This window comes from Nycticebus coucang, chromosome 22 (genome assembly GCF_027406575.1).
Source record: "Nycticebus coucang isolate mNycCou1 chromosome 22, mNycCou1.pri, whole genome shotgun sequence".
NCBI lineage: Eukaryota > Metazoa > Chordata > Mammalia > Primates > Lorisidae > Nycticebus > Nycticebus coucang.
This window is the reverse complement of record NC_069801.1, coordinates 36,691,627-36,704,700: the sequence shown is the minus strand read 5'-3', so window position 1 is coordinate 36,704,700 and position 13,074 is coordinate 36,691,627. Positions and strand designations below refer to the sequence as shown.

The 13,074-nt window shown below is 43.9% G+C and overlaps 1 protein-coding gene and 1 pseudogene across 2 annotated transcripts; one reads left to right on the top strand and one right to left on the bottom strand.

The window, feature by feature from the left end:
• Positions 1–3,138: 3,138 nt before the first annotated feature.
• Positions 3,139–12,907, top strand: SVBP (small vasohibin binding protein). Of its 2 annotated transcripts, XM_053577237.1 has the most exons (4): positions 3,139–3,857; positions 4,487–4,621; positions 9,831–9,891; positions 12,613–12,907. In XM_053577237.1, exons 1-4 carry the CDS (start codon positions 3,612–3,614, stop codon positions 12,660–12,662), a joined length of 492 nt encoding a protein of 163 aa, XP_053433212.1. In that variant the 5' UTR covers positions 3,139–3,611; the 3' UTR covers positions 12,663–12,907. The 2 variants fall into 2 exon arrangements, with proteins under 2 accessions (XP_053433212.1, XP_053433214.1); XM_053577239.1 differs by lacking the exon at positions 9,831–9,891 and having other exon boundaries at positions 3,485–3,857.
• On the bottom strand, positions 4,638–6,266 carry LOC128575531 (60S ribosomal protein L34-like; annotated as a pseudogene).
• Positions 12,908–13,074: the final 167 nt, after the last annotated feature.

Below are 13,074 nucleotides of genomic sequence, written 5' to 3'. Positions count from 1 at the left end.
CTTAGGATTGTTAAAGTATAAATGTTCATTACAGAGATTTTAGAAAATACAAAAAGCATAAATAAAATAAAAATAACCCCTATTCTTAACATTCTAAAGTGTTTTCATCTCCTCTCTATTCCATTTATATATAATTTATTTTGAAACTATAAAAATGCTGTGATTAGACTGCACATATATACCTCTTGGTAGCTCTTTATTTTAATATACTAAACAGTTTATGATGTCAGTAAATACTCTTCTATGTCATTTTATTTTGACAGAGTCTCAAGCTGTCTGTCACCCTGAGTAGAGTGTCATGGCATCATAGCTCACAGCAACCTCCAACTCTTGGGCTCAAGCAATCCTCTTGCCTCAGTTTTTCTATTTTTAATAGAGATAGGGTCTTGCTTTTGCTCAGGCTGGTCTCAAACTCATGAATTCAAGCAATCCACTCACCTCAGCCTCCCAGAATGCTAGGATTACAGGTGTGAACCACCGAGCCCGGCCTCTTATGTCATTTTAATGGCTGCATGGAATTTCATTATAGCTATCCTATCATTTATTTGAACAACTCCTATTATAAAGATTTTGTTTTTTGGGTGTCACCTGTGGTTCAATGAGTAGGGCACCAGCCCCGTACACCGAGGGTGGCAGGTTTGAACTCAGCTCTGGCCAAACTGCAACCAAAAAATAGCCAGGCATTGCGGTGGGCACCTGTAGTCCCAGCTACTCCAGAGGCTGAGGCAAGAGAATCGCCTAAGCCCAAGACCTGTAGGTTGCAGTGAGCTGTGATGCTATGGCACTCTACCTTGGGCGACTCTGTCTCTTAAAAAAAAAAAAAAAGATTTTGTTTTTTTCAGCTTTTTCTTAGAAATATTTAAGGTTTCTCATAATCTAGTGCTAAACTGGCCTCCAAAAAGATTTTATTGTTTGTTTGTTTCCTAGAGACAGAGTCTCACTCTATCACCCTGAGTAGAGTGCCCTGGTGGCATCATAGCTCACAGCAACCTCAAACTCCTGGGCTCAAGCAATCCTCTTGCCTTAGCCTCCCGAAAAGCTGGGAATACAGGCACCCACCACAATGGCCAGCTAGTTTTTCTATTTTTAGTAGAGATGGGGTCTCCGGGGTCTCAATTTGTTCAGGCTGGTCTTTTTTTTTTTTAAATTTTTGTTGTAGAGACAGAGTTTCACTTTATGGCCCTTGGTAGAGTGCCATGGCATCACACAGCTCACAGCAACCTCCAACTCCTGGGCTTAAGCGATTCTCTTGCCTCAGCCTTCCGAGTAGCTGGGACTACAGGCGCCCACCACAACACCCGGCTATTTTTTGTTTGCAGTTCGGCCGGGGCGGGTTTGAACCTGCCACCCTCGGTATATGGGGCCGGCGCCTTACCGACCGAGCCACAGGTGCCGCCCGTTCAGGCTGGTCTTAAACTCCTGAGCTCAGGTGACCCACTGGTCTTGGACTGCCAAAATGCCAGGATGACAAGTGTGAGCCACCCCACCTGCACAGAAATGTTTTAATTACACTTTTAGGAAGTCGCAACTTTTCTTTTTTTTTTTTTGTGTGTGTGTTTTTTTTTTTTTTTTTGGCCAGGGCTGGGTTTGAACCCGCCACCTCCGGCATATGGGATCGGCGCCCTACTCCTTGAGCCACAGGCGCCGCCCAGAAGTCGCAACTTTTCAAAGCCTCTGTTCCTTTCTGTGTAAAGTGGGGATAATAATTTCTTTTTTTTTCCACTTTGTCGCCCTCGGTAGAGTGCTATGGCATCACATCTCACAGCAACCTCCAGCTTTTGGGCTTAGGTGATTCTCTTGCCTCAGCCTCCCAAGTAGCTGGGACTACAGGCGCCTGCCACAATGCCCAGCTATTTTTTTGTTGCAGTTTGGCCAGGACCGGGTTTGAACCCGCCACCCTTGGTACATGGGGCCAGCGCCCTACTCACTGAGCCACAGGCACTGCCCTTCTTTTTTTTTTTTTTTTGAGACAGAGTCTCACTATTTCACCCTCGGTAGAGTGCTGAGGCGTCACAGCTCACAGCAACCTCAAACTCTTGGGCTCAAGCGATTCTCTTGCCTCAGCCTCCCAAGTAGCTGGGAATACAGGTGCCCACCACAACTCCTGGCTATTTGTTGTTGTTGTTGTTGTTGCAATGTTGTTGTTGGTTAGCTGGCCTGGGCAGGGTTTGAACCCTCCAACTTCGGTATATGTGACTGGCGCTGAGCCAGGATTATAGTTTCTTACTAGACATTTATATATTACTCATACTTGCAGTGAAGAATCACTAAGTTAATAAACATAAAGGTGAGACAGAAAACTGACAAGCACTGCTTGGGGCACTGCTAAGGGCATTGCTTAATTGTGCCAACATTGTTGAATTGAGCCAGGAAGGGTCAAAATATAGCTTCAAACTGCCCTGATCAAAAGAAGGAGAAGACAGGACAAGTTCCAACTGGTTAGAACCAAGATGGTGGATAAATTGACCACCTCTTGAAATTACAGCTTCATTACACTTTATTACCATAAAAATGTCTAAGAAAACCTCCTGTTCCCATAATGCTCCTGATGTCATGACACTTCCTATTTGACCATATTTAGTCAAAAGGAGGACATTACACTAACTCCAGGAAAACACCATTCCAAGAAATAACAAGACTATTCCTCCCCTTGTTTAGCCTATAATTAAGCTGTTGCTTAAATAGACTAAAGGAGCCATGGGGATGGCCCTCCACAGAAGAATTAGCCACTATTCTATGGAATAGGTTTTCTATATTTTCTTTTTTCTTTCTTTTAGAGACAGAATCTCACTTTAGCGCCCTCGGTAGTGCTGTGGCGTCACACAGCTCACAGCAACCTCCAACTCCTGGGCTTATGCGTTTCTCTTGCCTCAGCCTCCCGAGTAGCTGGGACTACAGGTGCCACAACGCCCGGCTATTTTTTGTTGCTGTTTGGCCGGTGCCGAGTTTGAACCCGCCACCCTTGGTAAATGGGGCCAGTGCCCTACCCACTGAACCACAGGCACCGCCCAAGGTTTTCTATATTTTCTAAATAAAATTTGTTTTCACTTGTTCGCTTGCTCCTGAATTCTTTCTTGAGCAAACCAAAGGACCCAGTTGGACTTCAACTGATTCCCAGCATTACACGTCATTTTCCTGCATCAAAGCTATAAAAACAGCGCCTGAAATATAGTAAGTCCTAAAGAGAGGTGGCTATTACTTTTTGGTCAATCCTTGCTAATATAAGTGGAAAATGACAGCCAGTTATTTTAATTTACATCTCCTCAATAATGACTGGAAGTTGAATGTTTCTCTGCGTTTATACTGCCTATCTGTACTTCCACCAATACTCCGTTTTAAAGCATGGGCGAACAGTATCTCACTTAATCTTTCTAAAAAAACTGGTGAATCAAGAAGGTAACCATCACCACTCCCCACTTTTATTTTTTTAATTTTTTTAAACCAAATTTAGCAGTGGCTGGGGCTGGGGCCGGGGCCGGAATTATACCTACTTTTGTGATACTAAGGTTACTAAGTTCTGATAACCCACCACCATCGGACCAGCCAAACCTATCCTCACTTTTCTGAAGCTCAGAATCTAAATTCTGCGCAATTCCAATCCCAAAATTCAGATGTCACCTTTCAAAACTCAGCAGAAGCCTGGGAAAGCTTTTGTTCGTCTGCCTTTCCCTACATGTTCTCTGCGCACGCGCGGCCGCTCCGCGGTGGAAGCCCGAAGGCGCAGGGCCCCCGGCCCCGCCCAGTCCGAGGGGCGGTGGGCTCACAACTGTAGATCCAGCGGCGGAGAGAAGCCCAGGATTGCCCCCTGTTGGGGCCTTGTCTGCGACGAGGCGGAAGCCCCAAAGTTCAGAGACCTGGTAAGCAAAGGCAAGAGTTCCCGAGCTCTCGGTGGACGCCGCCGTCGCCATTTTGCTCCGCGGAGGGAGGAGGACGGGAGGCGGGAGCCGTACCCTGGGGCCGGGGCGGGGTCGGGAGGTCGGGGGCGGGCCGAGTCTGGCTGTGGGCCCTGTGGCGGGCCCAGAGTGACTGCAGGCGGAATTTGGTGCGGCACTGTTAGACCGCAGTGGTGGGAACGTCCTGGTCCGAAGCCCAGAGACTGGTGGGAGACTTCAACTGGCCTCTCCCTCTGAGCCTCAGTGTTCCAAATATATCAGTCCCACTCTGGGTACAGCACGCCGTGGTGTATGAGACGATTTCACCTGGGTCTCACAAAGTAGTTCTTGGGAGAAGGCCAGGGAAGAGACTATGGTCCCATTCTGCAGACAGAAAACTAAGGCTCAGAATGGGGAAACTTGCCAAGGACACTCAGCCAGGATGTGACACTGGGACTCAGGTCTACATCACCAAATCCAGTGATAACCAGACTACTTCATCTCCCTCACTTGACAAAGGAAGGGGCTGAGCTAAGGGATTAGACTAGTGACTGGCAGGTGTGGGGTTTTTGTTCTTTTTGTTTTAAGATCTGCCTCTTTCTGTACTATCCAAGTCAAACCTAAGAAGACAAGCCATGGATCCACCTGCACGTAAAGAAAAACCCAAAGTTAAGGAACCTGTCAGCAGAGTTGAGAAGGCTAAGCAGAAATCAGCCCAGCAGGAGCTGAAGCAAAGACAAAGAGCAGAGGTGAGATTAAGTTGGAGATTCTGTATCCTGCAGTCCATTGGAGGTAATGCTGGAACAGAGAAATAGTAGAAAGAACTGTGATGGGGAGCCCTACTTGCCTCCAGGCAAGACAGGTATTCTCTCAGGTTTAGAGAGCTCACTGAGGTCCACAGCGGTGAGGTGGCAGCCCAGAATACATGCAAGTTAGTGTTAGAACCCCAGCTTGTACCAGGCCTCCAGATGACTCTTGGCACAGAGCTTTTGTGGTAGGGACCTGAGAGAAAGAAGAAAGGAGAAAAGAAGCGGTATGTAAAGGGAGAGAGGGTTCAGAATGAGAAAGAGAACAGGCACCCATTCTTTTTTTTTGTAAGTCGTTTAATTTTTATTACTCAAAAAAGCTTCATTTTCTTATTTAGCTTTCTGACTCTGTGCTTGTGCCTTCAACACTTTCACAACGATCTTCTGCTCTTCAATAAGGAAAGCACGCTTGATCCTGTCATGAACACATTTAGGACACATGGAACTACCATAGGCCCTGCTGACATGTTTTTTTTTTGTTTTAGACAACTTCATGAGAACTTTAGGTCTCATAGTGCAAACCCCTCAAAGTCTGCCTGTGCACATGCCACATGCAGATTTTGGTGCTTCCCCAACCTTCTTGGTATAAAGGTAAACAATTCTATTACCAGGGGTTCCAGAGACTGGTTTTGTTAGAGGCTGTATTGTAGGAAAGCCTACAGTGGTATGTCAAACGCTGCACCATTCTGAGTGCCTCTAGACAGCATCCCCCAATGCACCCCTTCTGAAGATGGTACAGAAAATAGCTAGGTAAAGGTCCAAGGTAAAATAACCAGGTAAAGGTCCAAGCTTTAAACCCACCAGTGTGTTCCTTTGTTATCTCAACACATAAAATCAGTTTGAGAATAAAACTGATTTCCATTGCCAATGTTGAACCACATCCAGACATGAGCATTTTATTTTAGTGTTTAATATTAAGGAAAAGCTTGCTATTTGTCTACTTATTTGTTTATATGGTTGTTGAGAAATTTTAAAATACAGAAGACTAGACTGTTATAACAAACACCTGGGTACTCAGAACCCCTGACTGGTAGTGGTTAGCATTTTGTATTATTTGTCTGGAGTCTTTTTAAAATAGGATAAATAAAAATTGCATATAAATTTTAAGACCCCTTTGTCCTTTTCCTGCCTTTTTCCCTCCCCATGAGCAACTACTTTATGTTTACACTCAAATATATTAATAGATATTCTTAAACAACATACAATATTCTTTTACATTCTAAATTCTTACATTAATTAAATTCCTACATTGTATTTTGTATTTTGCTTACATTGTATGTTTTAGAACCATTTAGTATGAGAATCTAGTTTATTCTCTCTTTTTTTTTTTTTTAAACAGAGTCTCACTTTGTCGCCCTTGGTAGAGTGCTGTATCGTCATAGCTCACAGCAACCTCTTGGGATGAAGCATTTCTCTTGCCTCAGCCTCCCAAGTAGCTGGGACTACAGGCGCCTGCCACAACGCCCAGCTATTTTAGAAATGAGGTCTCACTCTGGCTCAGGCTGTTTTCAAACCTGTGAGCTCAGGCAATCTACCTGCCTCGGCCTCCCAGACTGCTAGTATTACAGGTGTGAGCCACTGCACCTGGCCTTAGTTTATTCTCATTACTCTTTACAGTAGTCTGTTTTATGAATCCATTTTACTTAGTATATTTACCCATTATTCAAAAAATGGATATTTAAATTATTTATAGTTGGCTCAGCACCTATAGCTGAGCTGCTAGCACGCCAGCCACATACACTGGAGCTAGTGGATTTGAACCCAGCCTGGGCCTACAAACAACAATGACAACTACAACCAAAAAAACAAAATAGCCAGACGTTGGGGTAGGCACTTGAGGTCCCAGCTACTTGGGAGGCTGAGGCAAGAGAATCACTTAAGCCTAAGAGTTGGAGGTTGCTGTGAGCTGTGACATCATGGCACTCTATTGAGGGCAACATAGGCTCTGTCTCCAAAAAAAAAAAAAAATTTTTTTTATGCTATTACAGACATTGCTTTAGTGAAAAACTTTCAGTTATCTCTTTTGGCACTGTGCTAAAATTTCTGTAGGGTATTTAGAAGAATTACTGGGTGGGTACATTTTCAATGTTACTGGACATTACTAATGTAATTTCAAAGGGATTGTATAAGTTTGCATTCCTACTAGCACTGTGAGAGTTCTCGTTCCTCATTTCTTAACACTTGATAATTATCAACTTTTAATCTTTTTTGTTCATCTGAACCCTTCATTAAACAAATAGCTGCTACTGATGCCAGGCTCTGGTCCAGAAATTTGAGACACATGACAAAATAGAGCAGAGAAGGATCCCTGCCTTCATAGAGTTTGCATTCTAATGTGGGGGGGGGGGGCGAGGGGAGGGGGCGGAGCAGAACAGTAAACCTAATAACTAAACTTAATGGTGTGCTTGAAGTTAATCTGTATACGGAAATCTCTTTTGGATTAAGGCAGACCACCCGAGAACTGTGGGCCTTTGGGCCTAGGTTCGATCCTTTACCTCCCCATCCCCACTAGATCCAGGCTCCCTGATGATTTTACTGCCTTGTGCTGTTGTGAATAATTTGAGAGTTGCTATAAGAAACCATTGAATGGGCTCAGCACCCAAAGCACAGTGGTTATAGCGCCAGCCACATACACTGAGGTTGGAGGGTTCAAACCCAGCCTGGGCCTGCTAAAATAATAATGACAACTGCAACACACAAAAAAATAGCCAGGCATTGTGGCACGTGCCTGTCCCAGCTACTTGGGAGGCTGAGGCAAGAGAATCGCTTAAGCCCACAGGATGGAGGTTGCTGTGAGCTGTGACACCATAGCACTGTACCCAGTATGACATAGTGAGACTCAGTTTCAAAAAAAAAAAAAAAAAGAAACAGTTGTATGAAACTGGCGTCTGTGTATACTGTGGATGTTGAGGACATTGTTTACGTCCTTATCAACACCTTTCATGTCAGGTTTCCATAGATTAAGTTTCTTGTTTTTTTTTTTTGTTTTTTGAGATAGTGTCTCACTATGTCACCCTGGGTACAGTGCCGTGGTGTCACAGCTCACAGCAACCTCCAACTCGTGGGCTTAAGCGATTCTCTTGCCTCAGCCTCCCAAGTAGCTGGGACTACAAGGACCCGCCACAATGCCTGGCTAATTTTTGTTGTTGTTGTTGTTGCAGTTGTCATTGTTTTAGCTGGCCCAGGGCCAGGTTCCAACCTGCCAGCCTCCGGGTGTGTGGCTGGTGCCTTAAGTACTGTGCTATAGGCACCAAACCTAAGTTTATTTTTCTGACTTCAAATCCCGCTTTCTCCATAAATCCCAGTTTTTCCCATGTCACTTCAGACAAGGTAACATAACCTCTCCGAACTTCAGTTCCTCCTAGGTAAAATGAGGATAGTAATATCTACCTTGCAAGACTATTCAAGGGAATAAAAATGTTATGTGTGAAATACTTAGCACAGTCCCTGGCACAGTGAAAGCATTCACTGAACAGCCGTGATGATGATCAGGAATCATTGTGCTTCCAAGCAGTAAGCTTGCTTTTATTGTGTGGGCTCTAAATTGAACAATTGCTGGTGTTGGCTTACTGAAATGTAATGTTGGATTTGCCATCTAGCAGCAGCTGGCACTTGTGAAGCTCTTCATATGTGCCCTGCCCAGGCCAAGCCTGCACACACAGGCCCACGTGTAGTCCTCACAATAGGACTTCAAGGCAGGTATTAGTGTTCCTCTCATTTAACCTTAGCAAATCCTTCCTAGAGTAAGGTAGGGATATATAAAATACATGACCCTCTGAGGTAGGAGGTATTATCCTCATTGTAAAGTGACATGCTAGAATCCTGTAGTTAATGATGGTCAGGTCTGCAGTCTAAACAGATCTTCTGACCTTTATCTGCTGCTATTTGCTTCCTCATACAGTTTCCTTGCTGTTTGATCTGTATTGCCTGGAATGTAGTCTCATACAATAGAGGTGTGACAAGACCCCTTGTGGGGAGGAAGAGACACAGTTTTCATTCAGTTCTACAAAAATGCCACATTACAGAAAGTCAGATGTAAAGGAGATATATAGGAGATGAATGGGAGCAAGAGGCACATTTGTCAGTAGAAGCATTTGACTCTGCTAGGGACCCTTTCCTTCTTGACTGAAAGTCTTTCATTTCTTTTTTTTTTTTGTCTTTCATTTCTTGGCTTGGATACCCTGACCCATTTTGAGTCTCTTCTACCATCTTGCCTTCTTGGTCTCCAAGAAATTATTTAGTATTCCTCTCAGTCCCTAGCACAGTAGTATGCAGATTACAAATGCTCTTTAAATAGTTACTGAATGAAGCAGAAGCTTTCAATATGTTAAAAGTATGTATATAGGGCGGCGCCTGTGGCTCAACGGGTAGGGCGCCGGTCCCATATGCCGGAGGTGGCGGGTTCAAGCCCAGCCCCGGCCAAAAAAAAAAAAAAAAAAAAAAAGGTATGTATATAATGTGCATGTGCAGCTTAAAGAGAAAAATAAAACAAACACCTTGTTATCTACCAACCAACCAAAGAAATGGAACACAGCCTGTAACTTGGAAGCTCTGTGTGTCCCATTCTGGTTGGGTTTCTGACTTTCTGCACTAGCAGTACCCTCTTCCTTAATTTTATGGTAATCATTCTCTTATTGTTCTATGTTAATTTACTACCTCTCTGTGTATCCCTAAATGGTATTTTGTAGCATTACAATATATTATCTAGTTTTGTGTGTTTCTAAACTTAAATGTTACTGTATTCACTCAGTCTTTTTTAAACCATTCATATGTATTTTTGAATGGTTGTGGTAAAACATTTACTATTGTGGTAAAATAGTGGTACCACTATGTGGTAAAATTTACTACTATCATCGTCAGAATTATGCTTTTTTAAAAAAAATGGTGAAAAGATAATATATGTAGAATTAGTCAGCTGTACTCAGTTTAGACGATCCCAATATTGGCAACACCCAAAGCATGGTAGTCAGGAGCCAATTGAGCGTTTGCCTTCTCTCCATCAGGCCTACCCAGGCTATTGCCCCTGGCCGCACCAATGTCATAGAGCTTCTTCACAGCCTCTGTGTGTTGTTGCCTTCTGTCTTTTTCATGGCGGACTCAGTGGTTAGGGGGAACTTGATGATGGCATGGAGGTCAAGCTTGTTTCTCCTAGGAGCACTTTTCTGAGGATATGTGGACTGCCTCAGGAGCCACAGTGTCTTGGGCTGCCAGAGGTGAGTGACATGTGAATCATCTTTTTTGTGTGACTGAGGATGTCAGTGCTGTCAGGCCACAGCACTGACTTCTTGGCCTTCTAAATCTTGTCTTTGACTTTTGCTGTGGGAGGGCAGAAGCTTCCTCTTCACCCTTGATGCCAGCTTATAAAAAGGCAGCATTATGTTTTTCAAGAATTATTTGTGGTAGTGTTTTTAATCACTGTGTGGAATTCTCTTTTCCTTAAAGATTACAGTATCATTTAAGCTTTCTAGTCAGTTTTGATCGTTTTACTTTTTCAGGTGTCTTGGCCCAAGTTCACATTTGTTTTCCTCTCTATTATCTCAGTAGTTGCGTGTTCTTTCTAGTTCGTAATAACACTTGTTTGGGCCCACTCCCTTTTTGTATTGATCATATCAGAGGTTTGGAGGGGTGTTTTAGTATTTTCAAAGAACAATCTTGCAATTTTGATGATCTTTCTTTTTTTTTTTTTTGAGACAGAGTCTCACCGTGTCAACTTTGGTAGAGTGCTGTGGCATCACAGCTCACAGCAACCTCAAACTCTTGGGCTTAAGCAATTCTCTTGCCTCAGCCTCCCAAGTAGCTGGGACTACAGGCACCCACCACAATGCCCGGCTATTTTTTGGTTGCAGTTGTCGTTGTTTAGCTGGCCCAGGCCGGGTTCGAACCCACCACCCTTGGTGCATGTGGCTGACGCTGTAACCACTGTGCTACGGGTGCCGAGCCTGATGATCTTTTCTTTCTTTCTTTCTTTTTTTTTTTTTGAGACAGAGTCTCAAGCTGTTACCCTGGGTAGAGTGCTGTGGTGTCATAGCTCACAGCAGCCTCCAACTCTTGGGCTCAGGCTATATTCTTGCCTCAGTTTTTCTATTTTTTTTTTTTTTGTAAAGACACAGTCTCCACTTTATCGCCCTCGGTAGAGTGCTGTGGCATCACACAACTCATAGCAACCTCCACTTCCTGGGCTTAGGCGATTCTCTTGCCTTAGCCTCCTGAGTAGCTGAGACTACAGGCACCTGCCAAAATGCCCAGCTATTTTTTTGTTACAGTTTGGCCGGGGCCGGGTTTGAACCCGCCACCCTCAGTATATGGGGCCAGTGCCCTACCCACTGAGCCACAGGCACTGTCCTCAGTTTTTCTATTTTTAGTAGAGTTGGGGTCTCGCTTTTGTTCAGGATGGTCTTAAACTCATAAGCTCAAGCAATCTACCCGCCTCAGCCTCCCAGAGTGCTAGGATTACTGGCATTAGCCACCGTGCCCAGCCTTGATGATCCTTTCTATTGTAGGTTTGGGTGCCTTTTCATTAATTTCTGCCTTATTTTGTTTTTCTATTTGTCCCACTTCTCATTTGGTTTCTTCCCCTTCCTCATCTTTTCAGGTAATCAATTTATATTTCCTCTGCACACACATACTCCTCCACTTTTCTTCTTCTACAAATTAAGAAGTTTTATGATCTATTTCTGTTGTTAGCAGATAGATTATTATAAGGATAAAGAAAGGTGGCTCAGTGCCCGTAGCTCAGTAGTTAGGGACCAGCCACATTTCCCTGGGGCTGGTGGGTTCGAACCTGGCCCGGACCAGCTAAAACAACAATGACAATTGCTACTACAAAAAAAAAAAAGCCAGGCATTGTGGCAGGTGCTTGTAGTCCCAGCTACTTGGAAGGCTGAGGCAAGAGAATCCCTTAAGCCCAAGAGTTGGAGGTTGCTATGAGCTGTGACCCCACAGCACTCTACCGAGGGCAACATAGTGAGACTCCGTCTCCAAAAAAAATGGGATAAAGAAAGATGAGGGGCCTTTCACCTTAGAATGTGTCCTGCCATCTTCTTTCTACCCCTGCTGGCTTCCCTAGGTCATATTCCTACTACATCCTTCCCAGACTGTTGGATCAGATGCCTGAGTCGTTTATAATCTCTCCTCCCCTCACTTAATCCCTATTGTGGCCTCCATTTATTTTTCCCAAAGCATAGATATATTTAAGCTGCCTATGCTTATCTTTGCTAGCTCTCCAGATTCTGCCAGATAAAGTTCAGATTCCTTGACATGGCATTTAATTTTTTTTTTTTTTTTTGAGACAGTCTCACTATGTTGCCCTGGGTAGAGTGCTGTGGCATCACAGCTCACAGCAACCTCCAACTCTTGGGCTTAAGGGATTCTCTTGCCTTAGCCTCCCAAGTAGCTGGGACTACAGGCGCCTGCTACAGCGCCCGGATATTTTTTGGTTGTAGTTGTCATTGTTGTTTGGCAGGCCCGGGCTGGATTCGAACCTGACAGCTCCAATGTATGTGGCTGGCGCCCTTAGCCGCTGAGGTACAGGCGCCAAGCTGGCATGGCATTTAAGACCCCAACATACATTTTTTACCTTCTCCAGTTGTCCAGCCATACTCTATAGTATCTTTCATATTACCGTTCTTGAAGTTTCCAGTACTGACCCTATACTTTTCCATTCTATTTACACTGAATGTCCTCCCTCATTGCCTATCATGTTCTATCCCTAATCTCTACCTATTCGGTCCCTTAAAAACCAAATCAAGCCACCTGCTTCTCTGTTTCTTTCCTGACTCCCTTGCTGCAATTGGTCTCTACCTTTCCTGTTCCCATTCACTATCCCTACATTACCATTACTTGTGTAGTTCTGGCATTTTCAGATGATACAGCCTGTTGTACCCAGAGAGATGTCGCTTCCATTGTTAACACATGCATCTGTTTCTCCCATTCAGATCTATGCACTGAACAGAGTCATGACAGAGTTGGAGCAGCAGCAATTTGATGAGTTCTGTAAACAGATGCAGCCTCCTAGAGAGTGACCACCCCTGCTGTGTTCAAGCTGCATGGGACCCTGAAAGCTTTGTGAAAGTGTTACCAGTTTTAACTTGAGACCGCCCGTTTGTAGCCTCCCTGAACTAGACAAGAAGAAATTTGTGGATAAATCTGAACTTACATTCATAATTCCACTTCACTGGTTCCTCCATCTGAATTGGCCTCCTGCTTGCTGAAGAGACTTGTTTTCTTCTTGTAAAACAGTAGATTCTTTTTTAAAAAACCTTTTTCTATTGTTTGAGAAAAATCAGTGTTTCTTTTGAAATTGTATATCTTCTCTAAAAATGCAAATAAAGTACTAATAAAACATTCATTTCCTCATACCTTAGCAAGTGCCTAGCCATAAAAAGTTGAGTACAGAA